Source organism: Dermacentor albipictus, chromosome 1, assembly GCF_038994185.2.
Source record: "Dermacentor albipictus isolate Rhodes 1998 colony chromosome 1, USDA_Dalb.pri_finalv2, whole genome shotgun sequence".
Taxonomy (NCBI): domain Eukaryota; kingdom Metazoa; phylum Arthropoda; class Arachnida; order Ixodida; family Ixodidae; genus Dermacentor; species Dermacentor albipictus.
Window position 1 is genome coordinate 276,436,648 of NC_091821.1, and position 21,272 is coordinate 276,457,919.

At 45.9% G+C, this 21,272-nt stretch overlaps 1 protein-coding gene across 1 annotated transcript in view; it reads left to right on the forward strand.

Moving 5' to 3' along the window:
* The window catches only part of abs (ATP-dependent RNA helicase abstrakt), a 214,526-nt gene that overhangs the window by 96,372 nt on the left and 96,882 nt on the right, over positions 1-21,272 (forward strand). The window contains exon 7 of the mRNA XM_065440624.1: positions 1,801-1,892. Coding sequence (XP_065296696.1) covers positions 1,801-1,892 — 92 coding nt within the window. The remainder of the gene's footprint in view (positions 1-1,800; positions 1,893-21,272) is intronic.

Sequence of the window (21,272 nt, forward strand, 5' to 3'; positions counted from 1 at the left end):
GTTAGTTGATTAAGTTACGATTTAGTCAAGTTTGGTATTCAAGAATTTATTTAGGTAATTAGCTAGTTAGGTTGTTAGCTGAGTTTGTTATTTGTTAGGCAATTAGTCTAGTTAATTAGCTTAATTTTAGTTTGTATGTTAGGTAGTCATTAGTTAGTAAGTTAGGTCATTAAGGAATCCTTGCAACTAGACTGACATGCAGGCACACAACCAATGTTGGACATTGTCACTATCATAAAAGATGCTGTCACCACATAGAAAGAGATGTACAGTGCAATACTGAAATGCAGGCTGCTAAAAACAGCAACAATTGCCTTTTATGCATAAATACATAAAAGTGTGACATGCAGTCTCTCTGTAGCCAAGTTCTAATGATGGAGTAGTCCCAAGTATACCTTCTGAATTCGTAATTAGGCCGCTGTTGCAAATGCAGGTAAACCTTGAATAGAAACAAGACGTTATAGTTGTTTTGAAATTGTTTGCGTTTAAGTTTTTGAACACTGTACAGAAATAGGAAGGTGATTTCCATATTGAGCTGACAATGTTCACACATCATAATGGTGGTCAAGTTTTTTGTAAAAGTGGGCTTACAGAACACCTGTGACGTCTGTCTGGCATCTGTTTCGATGCCCTTCTACCTGCACTGGTGCCACGGTGCGTCTACTGCGGGCAAATAATGCGTGATAACGATCGTGTCTGCAAAGTATTGCATCACTACGCGCCACTGAAAGATTTGAAATTTCAAACCGAATGCTGTTTTCTCTTCTCGCAACTGTTGCGCTCCAAGCTGGAGAATGATGTATACACATGCTAGTGCTCCTACGTACACGTTTGTGCTATGACATCGCTCGTGGTGACACATGACTTCAAGAATTGTTCAAGGCAACATCTGTTATTTGTGTAATATGTTGCTTGACTAGACGAATTAAAGCTTAGAGAAATACTAAAACACACAAACCGAATGTCTGCATGTTTTTGTTTTACTTCGCACTGCAGCAAGAGAGGTTTACTTCCGTTTCGTCTGCTTGTTCCCACGTCGTGCAGTCGCGCGTGCAGACACCAAACCTATGTCATTTTGTACCGTGTTCCAGTGCGGAATGATGCTATGTGATTTATTTGTGTATGCCTCAGTATTTGTGTAGCACTGACTTGTACCGTTAGTCAGTTGTCCTTGTGCACAGCACGTAAAATCGTGTGCTGCATGAGTCGAGACAATCACAACAGCTCGCATGTGATGCCATCAGCAGAAGTGTGCCACGCTGTGAAAAAGCAAAGAAAAAAAAATGCAGGTTGGGCCTGTGACGTATGTGTCACACGATCGTCGAGGTCATGGCAGTGGAGCTCGCCTCCTGAAATCATGGGCTCGCGGCACTGAAATATTTCTATCTCGCCTATTAATGAGCCGACTTGAAAAAATTTTGCAGCAGATTGCTCCCTAGAGGACACATAACAACTTTCATCATGTAACCAAAATTTGTTATGGGGCCTGGTGAGGGGCCCTTTAAGGGTTTTTCTCTTTGCATTTTATTGCAGGACACTAGTCACACACCAGTTTATTAATTTACTATACTGTCACAATGCAGTGATGAAACAACATTGCAAACAATCAAAAAGGCTCGGTGCATTCCGCTTTCCGCGTGCTTTCCATGCACCATTGCAGCCAGAATACAACTACTGGCGTGCACTGCCGCAGTGGTGAAATAGCCGAACTTGCAGTGAGATTGATTTATTGATTTTGAGGTAAAGAGAAGGAAGAGTGCCATAATATGAAAGGTTTCTTTTTTTTCTTTCTTCTTTTAGGAAATGAAGTTCCCTCGAACAATTTTGAGCAGCCTACGTCACAAAGGCATTACAAAGCCCACTCCAATCCAGATGCAAGGTCTGCCAGCTGTGTAAGCAGTCACCATACCTTTCTAACTTGCCTTTTGTAGTACAGGACAAAACCTCATGAGTGCTGTTGATGCTTGTGCACCAGATACAACTTGATATTCTTTTTTTAGTCTTGTGTTGCAGACTTACATGCTTATCCTATTGATAGGGCTTTTGGTTATTTTCTTTTACGTCCCAATACCATGGTATACATACTGGTGTATGCAGCGTCTCAGATAATAGGACAACCTGCTTTTTGAATTGCGCTGCATTGCCATTGCCTCAAGAAAGGAAATGGCACGTGATAGCATGCAGGCGCGATTGGTGAAACGAGCCGAAATATTTTTCGCATATATCAGCCAAGTGGATGGATTTGGTTTTGCATCAAAGGAAGCTTCATAGGCAGTATTTTGTTCCAACTTTGTTACTACATTATTGGTTCTACTACCAACCTAAACAAAATTGCCTGCTGACAAGCGAGGGCATGAGGAGTCTGTATGCGTAAGAGGTGAAGACCAAAAGAGGAAAGTTTTTTTTTTTTAACACAGTTGTTTAGACCAGTACAGGTCCAAACAGAAGAAGTTAAGTGTGCTAAATCAACTGACTCCTGCATTCAATGCTCATATAGAATTTCTGCAGTAATTCATGCCATTGGGTACAGCTATATACTGTTTTTGTCTCTCCATGTGAATAAGGCTATCCCATTGTTATGGACTACTACAGTGTAAATGTCTTTCTCAGCTCTGGCAAGTTTTTATGAGCAGGGGCATGCTTAGAGATTATCATCATCATCATCAGCCTGGTTACGCCCACTGCAGGGCAAAGACCTCTCCCATACTTCTCCAACCCCGGTGATGTACTAATTGTGGCCATGTCGTCCCTGCAAACTTCTTAATTTCATCCGCCCACCTAACTTTCTGCCGCCCCTTGCTACGCTTCCCTTCCTTGGAATCCAGTCCGTAACCCTTAATGACCATCGGTTATCTTCCCTCCTCATTACATGTCCTGCCCATGCCCATTTCTTTTTCTTGATTTCAACTAAGATGTCATTAACTCGCGTTTGTTCCCTCACCCAATCTGCTCTTTTCTTATCCCTTAACGTTACACCTATCATTCTTCTTTTCATAGCTCGTTGCGTCGTCCTCAATTTGAGTAGAACCCTTTTCATAAGCCTCCAGGTTGGCAAGTGCTTACTGATCACTGCTAGACTCAAGACCAAAGTGAGAAGTTCTATTTCTTATTTTGATAATAAATGTATGAATGAATGAATGAATGAATGCTTTATTCATACCAGTCAGTTAGGGAATGTACCGTAGATAAAAAGGTACAGAAAAGTAGCTCGAGTACATCTGGGGCCCAGAGAGCAAGTACATGCATACATCATACAGGGGTTGCATGCAGGCACTATTTATGTCAACATACAATGACAAACTAACATTTCAATATGAAGAACACAAGATTCATTATGAAACAATGGCTAAGTAAAAGTCTACAACCAAAATGGCCAAATCCACAAAACACTGCACTGCAAAGCACTGCACACGTAGGTTGAGTGGGCTGACTCAAAACGAGTGTTTTCAAGGAAACCCAGTGCAGTGTCTGTGGGGCTCTGGCTGAGCATGAAGCCACAAGTCCGATTACAATGGGGGCCAGATGCAAAAGTGCTCTTGTACTTTTACTGCACAATAAAAAACTCCAACTTGTTGGAATTTATCTGGTGTCCTCCCCCCACTACGGTGTCTCTTATAGTTTATGCTATGGGGCATTTTATATTGAGTACATTTATTATTATTTATTTCATTCTTTCTTTTACAATTGCCTGTATGCATTGATTATCCCACAACGATGCCCTTCCTGCTACCGTCCCTGATATTGACAAATAAAAAAAAAAGTTCAACCTTCCACACAATTTTATTTTTTCGACAGTTACCTTTCAAAGCTTTGTACTGATACTATGAACCATTCACCCCCACCTCCTATAAAAAGGTGAGAAAGTGGAAGAAAAAAAAGGCTCAAGGCTATTAGCTCCAAGGACAGGCTTCTTGATGAGTGGACAGGTGGTAAAGAACAATGGTGAGCATGCAAAAATGTCTTTAAAACCCGAAGAAACTCCCTCATGTGCATGCAGGTTGTACACTTTGCCATTGGGTTCATTGTTGGTTGAGTTATCTCATTGGTTACAGTTTTGCAGCAAAGTGCTCATCAAAATGCTGCGCCTCCTACTGTGGCTATGCATTTGTCCGCTTGCTGTGGGGATACTGTTTTCTGTGTGTGTTGCAGACGCTGTGTATGAAGACGTGTATGCAGGAGGTACCATGAAGAAAACAGAACCCCAGTGTACTGGAAACAAACATGTTTTTGTGATATGTAGAAATGTCGCTCCTAGTGTGGCTGCTTATAGTCTTCTTATCTCAAAAGGACACCCTATAGAGATTTCAGGGCATGGTATGTGGGCACCCCTTTGCCAACCTCAGGTAGCTTTGGAACATTTGCTGCAGCTTCAGTAGGCTCACAATAGATGCTGTCAGGTAAAATAGGTACTGTCATTGCTTGGAACAGGGGCCATCCCCAAGCCTGAAGGCATCCCAACCTCTCGCTGCCAAAGCATACATTTTACTATAGGGTCATTCCAAACGAAACGTCTCAGACCCAAAAGTGACCATCATTGATTTTCTTGAAAAAAAGATGGGCTAGATGGATATTGTGTGAATAAGGTTTCCCCAAAGTATTTTCGTTGCAGAAAATGTTTTCATCACGTGAGCACTCTGAAATTTCCTCAAAGAAGCAAAAGTTGGTTGGAGGTACATATTTCTAATCAGGTCTGAAACTAGATGCAATAACAAATTTTGTTTTAGAGCATTGTATTGGCATCCTTCTTTCATATGACATCATAATTGAATGCCTTTTAAAATTTTTTGTTTATTACGCTCAGTAAAAAATCAATAAAAGTTGCGTTTTTGGAAATCTTTTCCACAAACTGCGTTACTTTTTGAGCTACCATAATTTTTCCCCCTTTTGCCTTTTGCTATAGTGTATGCTAAATATAATTTGGAAATATTAATATATTTTTGAGAAAAATACTGCTACATGCATGTGATATTTGATTGTTGGAATTAGGCGCGTGGGCGCCATCATTCTAGAAAAGAGGAGGAAGAACGAACTAGGCTCACGCTGTGAATTTAACCGGTCAGCACTGCAACCGCTGTTGTAAATATAAGCTGTAAATAGTTGCTCATCTTACTGACTCCTCCTTCGCGTAACATTGTGGTGAAGGGTGCCATTCCCCGTCCTCGCCACGGAGCTCCGCATCGGCCACACCGTCCCACTTTCCGCCATGGCTCCCAGTGATGACACCTCATCCCCTTCTACTCCTGCGACCCCGACAACAACCTACGTTACGGTTACAAATCCCCGCGATCCTGGCATATTCTCCGGCCAAGATAATGTCGACGTTGAGGAATGGCTCAACCTGTATGAGCGTGTTAGCCAAAACAACCGCTGGGACCCTACCATTATGCTAGCCAATGTTCTATTCTACTTTGGCGAAACTCCTCGTGTCTGGTTCCGGACACACGAGGACGAGATCTCTAGCTGGGATGCTTACAAGGAGGAGCTCGTCGACCTCTTTGGAAATCCCACCGGTCGGCAGCTGGCGGCTAGAAAAGAGCTTGCTACCTGAGTTCAGTCTTCTACTGAATCGTGTGTCTCGTACATAAAAAGTTGGCCACATACTTAAAGGGATCGCAGATGACGCCTTGAACTTGTTGGTCTTCAACAATGTGTTTACCATCGATGTCATTGTTAAGGAATGCCACCGCTTTGAGCTTGCCAAAAGTCGCCACGTCATTCCACAGTTCTTCCGGCTCCCTAACATGGCTGCGATGTCTTCTTGCATTGACCTTACTGCTTCACCACATTTAAATGAGCACATCACACGTATTGTTCGCCATGAACTCGAGGCTACAAGTCCTGCACCGTTCCAGTCACGCCCACTTTAACCCATCATTGACCAACCAGCCCCAGCGATCTCCCTCATTCAGGCAATTGTATGGCAAGAATTTGGAAACCTAGGTTTTCCTGCTGCTACCGACCTGACGCCCGACCGGTGCCACCTGCTCTGCCTCACGGCGATCTGTATTCCCCTACCATATACCGCAACCCTGCTGAGTGGAGAACTTTGGATGACAAACCCATTTGCTTCCATTGCCTCCGTATTGGCCACATCGCTCACCACTGTCGCACCTCCTGGACGTCGTCGCCATATTCGAGCTTTTTTTCCCCGTTTCCTCGCCCATATGCCGACCCGTGCCGTCGCTCGCCTCGCCATATGCCTCCTACCTCTGACGTATCTGTCGATGTCAGTCGTCCTGCTTGCTCGCCGTCACTTCAGTGCCATCGGTCCCCGTTACCGACCAATTATGGACCCTCCCGGACGGAAAACTAGGCCATGCAGCTCTTGGAGGTAGTGCTGCATCACGTTCATCCTGTCTAAATCCTCCGTTGACGCTCCTCCCCAACACGAACCTAATTGAAGTAGACATAATGGTGTTCAGTTGACGGCATTAATTGATACTGGAGCCCAAGTGGCCATAATGAGTGCTGACTTATGTCGTCGCCTCAAAAACCTTCTTACGCCTGCCATCACTTGAGCCGTACGCGTCGCCAATGGCGCCACTGTTGCGTCAGGGGTATGTGCACTGCTAGCATAGGAATTGCTGGCCGCCAAGTTCCAGTCCTGTTCATCGTGCTGGCCGGTTGCCCTCATGACCTAATCTTCGGGCTCGACTTTCTGATGACACATTCTGCCCTCATCGACTGTTCCACTGGTACGCTGTGCCTCGAGCTTCCTCTTCTTTCACGCATTCGCCCCGAACAACCGAATACCCTCTGCACTACAGCGTTTGTTTGCTTACCTCCAAAAGCCCTAAACTTCGTCGAATTGGCCTCAATGGCAACCGTGCCTGATGGCGACTATGTTGTCGCACCTATTCGTGATGTCCTCCTGGCATGCGACATCTCTGTGCCACACTCCGTCGTAACCCTTGCCGCAAATGGGATGTGTCTCCCCATTATCAATTTTGGCTTGACGAAGCAAGTGTTACCTGAAGGCATAGCGGTGGCCACACTCCGGTCAGTGACAGATGACCATGTCACTGCTTTTGCAGCCGACGCGTCTCCAGATCCTCCTGATTACCCGCAGGACCCGCCATGGTTGCTCAGTGGCTATGGTGTTGGGCTGCTGAGCACGAGGAAGCGGGATCAAATCCCGGCCACGGCGGCCGCATTTCGATCGGAACGAAATGAGGAAACACCCCTGTACTTAGATTTAGGTGCATGTTAAAGAACCCCAGGTGGTCGAAATTTCCGGAGTCCCCCACTACGGCGTGCCTCATAATCAGAAAGTGGTTTTGGCACATAAAACCCCATAATTTAATTTTTAATTACCCGCAAGATGCCTTGAACCTCGACAGCCCATTACGTCCCATGGTCGCTCCGGACCTCGCACCTAACCAAGCAGCCGCTTTAAATCGCCTTTTGCTTTCCTACCGCGACATATTTGACACTGACAATCGACCACTTGGTCAGATGTTTCTTTTTAAGCATCGTATAAACACTGGTGATGCAGTTCCCATTCACCGCTGACCATATTGCGTGTCCACGGCAGAGCGGCAAGTTATTCAGCAGGAAGTAAACAAGATGCTCGCCAGAGGCATTGTTGAGCCCTCATTGAGTCTTTGGGTGTCGCCGGTCATGCTCGTCAAAAAGAAAGATGGCACGTGGCGTTTCTGCGTTGATTACCGCCACCTAAACCGAATGACTAAAAAGGACATTTACCCTTTACCACGAATCGACGACGCTCTTCATTGTCTTCACGGTGCCAAATACTTTTCATCCATCGACCTTCAATCTGGTTATTGGCAGATTTCCGTCGATCAGCAAGACCAAGAAAAAACCGCTTTCGTCACTCCAGATGGCCTCTACCAATTCAAGATTATGCCGTTCGGTTTATGCGATGCCCCCATCACGTTCGAATGAATGATCGACTCTCTGCTTCAAGGTTTCAAATGGTCAACTTGTCTTTGTTACCTTGACGACATCCTTGTGTTTTCTCCTACATTTGAGAAGCACCTTGAGCACGTCGCCGTTATCCTTGGCGTCTTCCGCAAGGCTTGGCTCCAATTAAACCCATCGAAGTGCCACTTCGGGTGCCAACAGATTACAGTGCTAGGTCATCTAGTCAATGCTTCCGGAGTACAATCCGACCCGGAGAGGGTTCGAGCAGTAACGGCTTTTCCTGTACCTCAGTCTGTCAAAGACGTCCAGAGTTTTGTGGGGCTCTGTTCTTATTTCCGACGATTCGTGAAAGATTTCGCAGCAATCGCTCGACCACTCACTGAACTTCTGAAGAAAGACGTGCCTTTTAAGTGCTGTTCTCCTCAGGCTGTCGCATTTTCATGCTTTATCACGATTCTCACCAATCCATCGGTCTTGGCCCACTTTGACCCGTCCGCACCTACAGAGGTCCGAACCGATGGCAGTGGTTATGGGATTGGCACCGTCTTATCGCAATGCCAACACGGACATGACTGCATTATAGCCTATGCTAGTCGGCTCCTGACACCTACAGAGCGCAACTATTCGATTACCGAGCGCGAATGTCTTGCTCTCTTCTGGGCTGTTTCAAAGTTCCGCCTATACTTATATGGCAAGCCCTTCTCAGTAATCACAGACCATCATGTGCTCTGTTGGCTTTCGTCACTCAAGGATCCTACTGGCCGGCTCGGTCGTTGGGCCCTCCAACTACAAGAATATCCCTACACAGTGACTTACAAGTCAGTACGACAACACCAGGATGCAGATTGCCTTTCTCGCTACCCTCTCAAAGACGCTACCTCTATCTGTGATACTGACACCGATGCCTGTGTTCTCTCTGTTTTTTCCACTCCTCCATCTCGCCAATGAGCAGCGCCGTGACCCGTCCTCGCTTATCATCATTGACCGCCTGAAATCGTCACTTGCCAACAGTTCCCTTCACTTATTCACACTTCAAGATGGTGTACTCTACCGCCACAACGTTCACCCTGACAGCCCTGCATTACTCCTTGTGATCCCTAAACACCTTCGCTCGACTGTTCTCCACGATCTTCACGACCTCTCCACTGCCGGTCACTGGTAGGTGTGTCACGTACCTACGACCGGATCCGCCGGTGCTTCTTTTGGCCAGGGCTTGCTCGCTCCGTTCGAAGATACATAGCTGCGTGGGAGAAATGCCAGCGACGCAAGACACCATCGACGCTCCCTGCTGGGTACCTTCAACCACTCAACATTCCCACGGAACCATTCTTTCGGGTTGGTTTGGACTTATTTGGCCCTTTTCCTCTTTCTACCTCTGGAAAGAGGTGGATCGTTGTGGCCACGGATTACGCCACGCGCTATGCCATCACCTGAGCGCTTCCTACAAGCTGCACCACAGATGTTGTCAATTTTTCTTCTATGCGACGTGATTTTATTACATGGAGCTCCGCGACAACTTCTCACAGACTGTGGCTGGACATTCCTATCAAAAGTTATCGCGGACATCCTGCAGTCCTGTGCCATGAAGCACAAGCTATCCACATCATACCATACGCAAACAAATGGCCTCACAGAGTGTCTCAATCGCACTCTCACAGACATGCTTGCGAAATATCTCTTCAGACCACACTGACTAGGACCCCGCTCTACCATTTGTCACATTTGCTTATAATTCCTCACACCACGACACCGCCAGTTATTTCCCATTTTTTCTTCTGTTCGGCCGAGAACCAGCACTGCCCCCTCGGCACAACCCTCCCTGTTCACGTGGCACTGACTAGTGAATATGCACTTGACACCATTGCCCACTGTGCCCAGGCAAGGGAAATTGCCCATTACCGCCTTCTGAAATCCCAAGAGAGTCAAAGGCATTTGTACGACCGGCAACACCGAGACGTGCACTTTCCACCTGGTTCTTTGGTGCTTCTATGGTATTTGTCACGTCAGGTCGGCCTGTCAAAAAAAACTGATGTCTTGTTACACCGGCCCATACCAAGTGCTTCGTGCTGTGACTACCGTCACCTATGAGATCGCCCCTGACGCCCCATCTGCTTTCCAGTCCAGTATCGTGCGCATTACAATATCGTGCACATTACAAGACTGAAGCAGTATCACCCTCCCAGTGATGACATTTAGACGCTCTGGGACGTCGCTTCTGCCGCCGGGGGATCACGCTACACATGTGTGATATTTGATTGTTTGAACGAGTGGCGTGGGCGCCATCACTCGAAAAAAGAGGAGGAAGAACGAACTGGGCTCGCACTGTGAATCTAACCGGTCAGCGCTGCAACTGCTGTTGTAAATATAACCTGTAAATAGTTGCTCGACTTATTGACTCCTTCTCGTAACAATACCTCCAAAGTTGGCAAGAAATTAATTTTATGCAATATTCAAGCCAAATTTAATCATTAAAGCCCGCGGGATAAAAATATGTAAGATAGCTCAATGTACACACCGACCTCTTAGCTTGCAATTTAGAAATTTTTATTTAAGTAAATTTTGTCTGAAGCAAGAAAACAGAAAGCATATTTAGCGCCAGCAAACAAGGACGGAAGGGAGACGACACCACAATGCGCTATCGTCTCCCTTCCGTCCTTGTTTGCTGGCGCTAAATATGCTTTCAGTTTACCAACACGCCCAACAAATGGCAATGCAAGAAAACAATTTTTGAAATCAACAACCAATATCACCACTAAGCACGCTGCATATTGTCACGTGGTGGTGACGTTGAAGAACACAGTAGCAATACTGTGAACGACAAAACTAACTTTTATTGGGCGAACCTGTGCCCACAAAACAGACTACACTTATAGCACAATGATAGCGGCAAACACAGTCGGCGATCGGCGAAATCTGATCAACGGGTCAAGTGCGTCGGCTTTTATACATCAATCGTGGAATGTTCCAGACTAATGATTGGTACCCGCGTGCCTTCCACAAAGTTCTACACCATTCGCGTCAGGCGATGAAATCAGATAACATAAGGTTCAGCGACAACAGACAGCGAATAGAAGCATCGATAACTTTCCAGAAACTTCGGATACATGCAGGCGCGTCACGCGCTGTGCAATAACATTTGTTAGGCGGCGAAACGTGGTTGCCCGATAAAGATAAGTACACGTGGCAATATTTGCCGCAGCTCCCCTCGTCGTCTGCTTGTCATCGTCTGCACATCCTCGTCTGCTCTTCTTGTCGTCTGCCACCCAGCAGGTGGCGGCAAGTATACGAGGTGAGAAGTTTTCAGTTTTGTGAGATTTTTCAAAATCGCCTGTTGCAAATACCATAATTCTAGGCCTTGAGCTGAATTTTTAGGAGAGGCGGACATTACTTGCACCAAAAATCGAAACATTCCACGAAATAACTACTGTTCACTAATTAACTTCCTAATAAGTTATTGCACGTCACGTATTGAAACTTATTAATTGGAGCAAGTGAGATTGTCAGACGTATGCATTTAGAATTAATTTCCAGAATGACTCCAATTTCAAGATATTACTTCTCAAAGTATGCGACAAAATACAGTTACTTTTGTGCTTGCATGCTTTTATAAAAGAGCGTATCGCTAAAAAAAAACACAGTTTCGCCTGAAAGGCGAAGCACCGATTGCGATAGCAAAATAGTAAATAGCTGTACAAAGGAAGAATAGTAGTTTTATTGGCTGTGTAAACTTGTGAATATTCACTTACTAACTAAATTAACAATTATAGAATGTGTAAGTGCGACTCAACGAGGACGTAAAAAGAAACAGACACTAGGAGACAGTGTTGTTTTGTGTGTCTGCTTTTTTCTATGTCCTTGTTCAGTCGCACTTACACATTCTATCATGGATTCAAACCAACTAGCCCATCAATGTGTTTCAACTAAATTAACCAGCATGGTGTCACGCACGCACAGGTAAACATGACGCATCGCTCGATGACAGCGGAAACTCTGTGAAAATGGTGGAGTTCGGAATGGCGGCAGCAGCTGCGAGCCAATTGACCTCCGTGCATATGGCGCTTCAATGCCTACAAAATGTGGAAAGCATAGTGCATATGAAGCTACCGGCACTACGCGCACTCTGCAAACATCACAGATCGGTTTGAAGATGAGGCCCGCGTGGGCGCACACTTTAGCCATGGCCACTTTAGCCATTCAAGACACACGAGTGCCAGCAGCGCATCCCTACGGTGTCCGCCAAAGGCGTCTACCACGGCGTCCGTGATTCGCATGGCTAATTCTGTAGCAGATGCCGTGGCTGCGTCCACTCTGTACGGAGCGGTGGGTGACAAGGACATTGAGGCACTGTAGCAGCCGCTGGAGAAGAATGCTCCTCGTCTTTCGCCTCACCCCCCAGCCTCGCGAGCCACAGGAGAGGGCGCACATCCGGGCCATGTTCCTCGCTCACGCACGCAAGATTGAACCTTGTTCGCTGGCTCACCCTCATACACTTTCCCTCATACGCTTTCCCTCATACGGAACCTCACGGTGACAGTGACGGCGAAGGCAATGGCAAAAATCCGCATAGACTGTGCATATAATTGGCAACAAAAAGTAAGCAGACCAACAGTGAATTTTTATGGCGAGTTTGATGGCACATATCTCCAAACTGATGGTGTTCTAGAAGTTCATTTAAAGTGGAAACGCCTGACAATCTCACTGGCTAGAATTCATAAATTTTAATATGTGCCATACAATAATTTGGAAGTTAATTAGTGAACATTAGTTATTTCTTTATATAAGTGTTTTGATTTTTGGTGTAAGGTAATGTCCGCCTCTCTGAACAATTCACCTCAGGGACTAGAATTATGGTATCTGCAATAGGGAATTTTTAAAAATCCCACAAAACTGAAAAATAATCACCCCGTAAGCTAGCCATCGTCTTCTGGGCGGCAGATTACAAGGAGAAGAGCAGACGACCACGCACAGACGACAAGAGTGTCGGCATGTACACAGTGCCTGCTGGTGATATTTGTTTTTATCTTCAAAAATTGTTTTCTCACTTCAAGCAAAATTTACTCAAATGAAAATTTCTGAATCACAAGGTAAGAGGTTGGTGCATATATATTGAGCTATCTGGCATATTTTTATCTGCATGGCCTTAATGCTTAAATTTTGCTTGAATATCACAAGAAATTCACTTCTTGCCAACTTTGCAGGTATTTTTCACAATAAATATATTTATTATTAAAGGGCCCCTGAAACGGTTTGGACAAATTTTGTAGACGCGTAGGGTACAGCTTAGTAGAACATTTGCACCACAATTTAAGTGAAGTTTTACATATTAATGGAGCTACAAGCGATTACAAGTTACCCTCCTCCCTAGCCATGCTTCCTCCTGTGAAAAATTTACACCAGCAGCAAAGAATACATTTTGTTACTGCTACTGTGTCTGGTTGAGCAGTATGCCACCAGGTGGCTGCACCGTGCAGACCATTCACATTTGCGCTTCTGTTCATCCCATGAAACGACACGCAAGGGGACACGGCCAGGCCCTGTCCCCTTCGCGCTTGCGTTTACCCTAATACCGTACTCGCAAAACACTATTGCATTGGTAATCTTCCGGTGTAAAGTGACAGCCACAATCGTGCAAATCCTGGCACCGATCGGATAGTGGCAGTCCAATGCGTTGCAGCCAGTCCGCTCATCTACTGGCTTGTAGAGGGACACAATGTCGCAGCCTGACATATTGCCAGTCGCTACGTTTGTCGTCCACAATGCAACAAAGTCGAATCATAGCGTTCGCGAAAAGACAGACCGACACTGACGGCGGAGCTCTCGTCAAAGATGGAGCACGTTGTAACATAAGCAGACGACACTTGCTGTGTGCCGGAAGTGCTTAAGTGTACTGAAAAATTGTTCTTGTGCATTCCTTTTATGTTACTTCCTTTTTATAAAAACAAATTAACTAACATTCCAACTATTACGAACATCATTTGTTTACCATAAAGTTGGAAAAATTATTGATCACACGCTTGGTCAGCCAATCGGATAGCTCACCCCACTGACATCATATGTGTGATTTGCGTCGTATGGGTAGAGGCGGCTTAAAATTCCGCACCGCAGTGTGCTGCAATTGGCAGCGATGTGCATTTTTAAAACCTTATAATAAATTACACACTTTACACGGAGCAATTAGGTGCATCAATTAATGATCAGAAGGACCTATTCTAATGACTCAGTACGTTTGTAGAAAATCATCAAAATCGTTTCAGGGTTCCTTTAATTCCAAATTATTTTTAGCATATACTATAGCAACAGGCTAAAACAGAAAAAAATTATTGTAGCTGAAAAAAATAATGCACTTTATTTTAAAAATTTCCAAAGTGCAACTTTTATTGTTTTTTTTTTCTGAGCCAAATAAACATGGAAAATTCTAAAAGGCATTCAATTATGACGTCATATGAGAGAAGGATGCCAATACAATGCTCTAAAGTAAAATTTGTTATTGCATCTAGTTTCAGACCTGATTAAAAAAATATGTACCTGTGAACAATGTGAACTTTTGCTTGTTTGCGGAAATGTCAAAGAGGGCTCATGTGATCAAAACATTTTTTGCAACGAAAACTTCGGTGAAACCTTATTCACACAATAGCCATCTAGCCCAATTTTTTTCAAGGAAATCAATGATGGTCACTTTTGGGTCAAGGACGTTTCGCATGGAATGACCCTATAATTGTAGCATGCTTGGGGAAAAAAAAAAGAAAAAAGAAAGCCGCTGGCACTGCATATTAATAAACAATTTTGCAGTTGGTGAAGCAGACAGCTTGTGAGCATAAGGCAATGGCAGCATGACTAAGCACAGTGGTGACTCCTTGCACTTGTATTCACTGACACAGGGCCCAAAAATCACTGTTTCATGATGCGACAGGGTGCACAGTTCACAGACCAAGGGCACCTGTTCATACTTTGTGCTGTGCATGTGGGGTGACACAATGTGTTGGTGACATTCATGAGCACTTCCTAGTTTCACAAGGTTGTGTGTTCCCTTTTACATTTGTGAAGAAGCACGAGAACCTCTTGAGCAATCATCGAAAGGCTGAGGCACAGCAGCTCAAAAGGAAGCAGCCTTCGCTCAGTTATTTCAATACAGAAATGGGTCATTGCAGCCAGGAGCCATATTTTACAAAAATTCATTTCATTTCTCATTCTTATCATCCGTCATGCCGAGTGGCTGATTCATACAATAAAGGTGATGTGACAGCATATGAACCAATGATGAATGCAGGAGAGAATATAAGGTGAAATAGACTGTTACAAAATGTGGCTTGAGCTCCACCAAGTATGCTTTATCATGTCCTTTTGGGGTAAATCTAGATATACTGAACTACTGGTATAACTGTTATTTAAATATATTTATATTCATTATAATTGGGTGTGGTTGTATTCAGCAGCCATGGGTTAATAGGTGACAACGGGAATTCACCAAGATATTTTGTTTCCTTATGAAGATGAGTCTGTGACCATGTGCATCATGTTTGAATATACTAGAACCTTTCTAATACATTTTTCATGCAACTGAAATAATAGAATGTACAGTTGAACTGGGATAATTGTAATTTTAAGGGGCCTAGAATTTTTTCCAATTAAGTGGAGTTCAAATTAAAGGACGCTCATTGAATTGAGGGCTTACGTGCAGTGCTTTATTAGGCGGCGCATCTGCATGGAGCCAAGATGGTGGACGAGTTCTCAAAGTGTGTGTTTTTTTTTCTTTGTTTATTTACATACTGCAAACCACTACCGTGGTCCGAGCAGTCGGGGCCATAAAAAAATGACTGGGATGACAAAAATAGGTACAACTGACAACCCAAAAAACATACTAAATGCACAATGTAAATGTCAAACACATAGGATATGGTCACTTAACAGCTGCAAAAATGACACTCCCCCCAGTTCATGCAAAATATCACTAGAATCAAGGACACTTGCAGGTAATTTGTTCCACTCCGAGACAGTTTTGGAAAAGAAGCTATTCTTAAATGTGTTGGTCCTAGTGAAAGTTGGCATCAGTGCTCTATCATGAGTATGTTAAGTTTTCCTTCTAGAATGAGGCTTTACTGGCATGGTATGTTTGGTAGTTCCATAAAGACAGTTGTGTAAAAACACAAGGCAGCTAACTTTTCTGCGGGACTCCAGAGTAGGAATACAGTGTGACAAAGTGGGTGACTCATGTCTTCGGTACGTATTGAAGATGTATCACACTGCCCTCCTCCGAATATGCTCGAGCTGTGCAATGTCGCCTTTATTGTGTTGGTCACATACAATCGCGGCGTATTCAAGCTTCGCTCTAATGCAAGCATTATACGTGAGAAGTTTAGCATGAAATGGCACATTGTTAATTTCTCCGGAGAAACCATATTTCTTTTAGAGGTAATGAAAATATTACAGGAATGGCGTAAAGTTCTGTGGAAAACCCACAAAGTGGAGAGAAGTAATTAATAAAGTAGAGCGGCTGCCCTGGAAAGGCGGTGGTCCTGAGTTCTAGTCTCGGACCAGGACGAATTTTTTATTTTTTTCTTCAACTGCGAAGCTTTTCTTTCGAGGAACCCATATGGGTTTCCTTTGTAGCACTTAGCAACATTTGGGTGGATGTGTGATTTTCCCTTTAATAATATTACAGAAATGTGTGTAGACCAGGACAGTTTGCTGTTTAACGTCACACCAAGGTACATGTAATTGTCTACCTCTAAAATATCGTATTTTTTTAGTGAATAAGTGTATGTGTTAAGTTGTTTCTTTCTTGTTAGGCGCGTGTGTTTTTCATGTTTAGTTTCATATTCCAGGATGTGCACCAATCATCAATACAGTGCAAGTTATTTTGCAATATGTAGTGATCATATTGTTACGTAGGAAGACGCAGACGAAAAGCCATATACAAGTATATTTACAAAGAAATACGCCGCACCGGGCCAAGAGGCAACAGCCAGCACTAGTCTCTAATCGTTGTCGTTGTCTTCACCCTGCTCGCCTCTTTGTCATCGCAAATACTATTCCGTAGCACTACCCCCGGCGACAAAAGCACCATCCTGGAGCGACTAAAGGCCGGACTCGGAAGCAGTGTAGTAGACCTTGCGCCTACTGACGTGCATGACATCACTAGATGCCAGAGTAGAGGATGAGGTTAAACGCACAGGAGCAATTTCGTACGTCACAGGCATCACCTGGAGCAGCATGTGGTAGGGCCCTGTGTATCGCGAAAGGAGCTTCTTTGAAAGTCCGACGTGACGAGAGAGCGACTACAGGAGCACGAGCGTACCAGGCGAAAACTGTACGTCATGGTGGCAGGCGCTGTACTGTCACTGCTGGGTGGTTTGCGAAGCCGTCAGTCAAGTACAAGCAAGCTGCCGTGCGTGGTCGGCGAGGGCGATAGCGTCGCGCGCATACTCGCTTGTTGAGATCGCAGCAGGAGGAAGCGCCGTGTCAAGGGGCATTGTCGGTTTGCTACCGTAGAGTAGATAAAATGGAGAAAATCCGGCGGTCTCATGCCAGGAAGAATTATATGCAAATGTTACGGAAGGAAGGGCAATGTCCCAGTCGTGGGGGTCCTTGGAAACGTGCTTAGACAGCATATTGGTAAGGCTACGGTTCAACGTTACTAGACTAGCTTCAGTTGTAAAACTCCCCGCCCGTGCGCTTACAGCCGCTGTCGCCACTTCTGTGACAGCCGCCAGAGGGCAACGCTGTTCCATTGGGCTCCACTACAGACGCCTCGTCACAGCCTTGAGCTCGTGCGGACGGGTAGTTTGCGCGTGTTTCACGCTCGCTGGCGTTCTCCCTTGTCCGAATTAGTGATAGCACGAGAAAGCGGTACCCACCTACAGCAATAATATTTATCGTGCCCGTTCGTTAATACTGAAAGAAGGGTAAACTGCACGAAAGGAAGAAATGCATACAGCGAAGCGCAGAAGCTGCGTTTCTAAATGTCCTGTGTTTCTTCCTTCGTTTTAACGTTTCGCACAGTTTAGGCTCATGAGCCTGAATATCTGGCGAAAGTGCATGGTTGTAGGGTGATCTTCATCCCCACCGAAGCTTCTCACCATGCCAAAGAAGCACTACAAAAAGAAAGATGAGGTCGGACTTTGTACACACAAGCCACAGAAAAAAGAAAAAAAAAAAAGTCGGATTTTTCATTCCGTGAAGATGCTTAATCAGCGAAGCTGAAACGTGCGGCCCCTGTGTTTATCAGTTTGTTAATCCCGAGGGTTGCTTAAAGTATTCCTCAGTTATGAGGTTACACACACAATCGGCTGCGAGAGAGAACGACGTCACTGACGATATGCCCGCAGTCCGCAGTTGTCGCTTGCGTTCGACGTCTCGAGTTTGCTCGGCGGCGTGGTTCGCAGCCTTCGCCTGCGATTTGCTGCTTGTGATTCTTCTAAATTAAATTTCTTTAAATGTTACGTAAGACCATGAGCGGCTCATACTCCCTTAAGCAATGGCTCATATCCCCCGTAAACGCAGCCTCCCCATTATGATGACAGAAGTGAAGTGAAATTCTACGCTGGAAAGATGAACGGCCACGCAGCCAGCTGTGGAAGACGACGACGAACGCGGGAGCAGTGGCACGAGCGCGTGCCGTTGATTTCGCAGAGATTTGCCAGTCGGCAGGAGGAATCGCTCTGTTTCATGCCGAGCGAAGCGTCGCATTGCTGGGAGCTCAGAAAAAGTGGTGCGCCAAACTGTTGACATCGTTCCGATAGCGGCCTATGCAGCCAGATACGCAACACGTCGGCATCGTCTGCTGATATTCTTAAGGAACTCAGCGAAGGCTACAGTTCCACGGATGACATGCTTGCTGAAATTCGCTGTCAACAACGAACCACAGAATACACCAACGCTGCACCGCGTGCTTAGTCTGGCCCGCCCGCGTAGCCGGCTAGTGAGGAAGTGAAGCCGGGCGCGACTGCAGCGCCATGAAGGCGCGGGCGGGTGGCGGTTCCGCGCAACAGCGCCGAGTTTTAAAACTGAAGCTAGTCTAGTAATGTTGATACGGTTCAACCGCTCTGTCAGGCCATTGGTTTGAGGATGGTATGAGGTAGTCAGCCTGTGTTGAATGGAACAGGAATGCACAATGTCGGCGATAACTTTCAAGAGGAAGTTACGACCACGGTCAGTAAGCAGCTGTCGCGGGGCACCATGAAGCAAGATAATGTCACGCAAGAGAAAGTCCGCGACATCAGTGCCGCAACTGGTACAAAGAGCCCGCGTGATAGCGTATCGAGTGGCGTAACCATTTGCAACGGATACCCATTTGTTCCAAGAGGATGACGTGGGAGAGGGACCAAGGAGGTCTAATCCAACATGAAACAATGGCTCCACAGGGACGGTGATCGGCTGGAGATGACCGGCAGGTAGCACCTGAGGTGTTTTCCAACGCTGGCAGGGATCATAGGTAGCAACATAGCGTCGGACGGAGTGAGCGAGACCAGGCCAATAGAAGCGGCGGCGTACGCGGTCGTACGTGCAGCTTACCCCAAGATGTCCTGCAGTGGGTGCGTCGTGCATCTCAAATAGCACAGTCTGTCATAGATGTTTTGGTACGACAAGAAGATCAGAGCCATCAGGGAGGAAGTTCCTTCAGTACAGTATGTCGCCCTGGAGGACATATCGGTGAACGGATGCGTCGGTCGGTGTAGAGCGCAGACACTCGATGAGTGCTCAGCGATAGGTCTTGGTACTGCTCATCGGTCATGTGAGCGAAGGCAGACACAGAGAAAATGCTGCTGGCGTTACTACTGTCGGCGGCGTATGGCTCATCTACCAGGTAGCGAGACAGGCATACAGTGTCCTTCTGTAGTCGGCTAGATTTGTAGGTGACAAAATACGAATATTCTTGGAGGCGTAAGGTCCAGCGACCAAGTCTTCCTGTAGGATGTTTCAGTGAGCATAGCCAGCAAAGCGCGTGATGGTCTGTGACAACGGAGAAGGGTCGGCCATATAAGTATGGGCGGAATTTCGCAACCGCCCAAACTAGGGCCAGACATTCACGCTCAGTGATGGAATAGTTGTGCTCCGTGGGCAAGAGTAGCCTGCTGGCGTAAGCGATAACCTGGTCGTGGCCGCACTGGCGTTGTGCCCGTACTGCGCCAATTCCGTGACTGCTGGCATCAGTATGGACTTCGGTAGGCATGGAAGGATCGAAATGGGCCAGAACGGGAGGCATTGTGAAAGGTCGATTAGATGCGAGAATGCAGAGGCCTCGTTATCGCCCCACTGGAAAGGGGCGTCTTTTTTCAAAAACTTGATTAGTGGTCTTGCTATGGCTGCGAAAATTTTCCAGAAACGGCGGAAGTACGACCAAAGGCCAATGAAGCTGTGCACATCCTTGACACACTTTGGAACAGGGAAGTGCGTAAGAGCATGGATCTTGCCTGGGTCCGGTTGCATTCCATTCGCGTCAACGAGATGTCCAAGGAGGGTAATCTGGCAACGACCGAAGTGGCACTTCGTTGCGTTGAGTTGCAGACCGGCTTGACGAAAAACGTCCAGGACTGCTGAGAGGCGCTCGAGGCGCATAGCCATAGTGAATGTTGGGGAGAATACTATAACGTCGTCCAAGTACTAGCACTGACACGTGGACCATTTGAAATCGTGAAGAAGAGAATCCATCATGCGTTCAAAAGTGGCAGGGGCGTTACATAGACCGAACAGCATCACTTTGAATTGATAAAGACCATCGGGTGTTTCAAAAGCAGTCTTCTCGCGGTCGAGATCGTCCACGGAAATCTGCCAGTAGCCGGAGCGAAGGTCAATAAAGGAGAAATAGCGAGCACCATGAAGGCAGTCAAGGGCGTCATCAATCCGAGGTAGGGGATACACGTCCTTTTTCCACGCAAAAGTGCCATGAGCCATCCTTCTTTTTCACCAGTACAACAGGTGATGCCCATGGACTACATGACGGTTCAATAATGTTCCTGGCAAGCATTTTGCTAACTTCGGCATGAATAACTTGACGCTCAGCCGGTGACACTCAATACGGGTGGTGATGAATAGGAGGGGCATCGCCGGTAATAATGCGATGTTTAACAGCTGTAGTTTGGGCCAAAGGACGATCATTAAAGTAAAAAATATCGTGGTAGGAAAACAGAACGCGGTAGAGCTCACGAGCGTGCTCGGTCGGCATGTCGGGCGCAATCATTTTCTGTAAGTCAGCGATGGTAGAGGAGGATCGGCTGAATCGTCATCTACTGCAATAGATGCTACTGAGGAATCCTCGAATGAGCAAAGCTGGGCCAGAGACATCCCGCGTGGCCACTGACAGGCAGACGGAATTCGCCATAATAGATAAAACTGTATGAGGTACTGTGATCCCATGTGTAAGGTGGACATCTTGCATAGGAGCCGCGTTG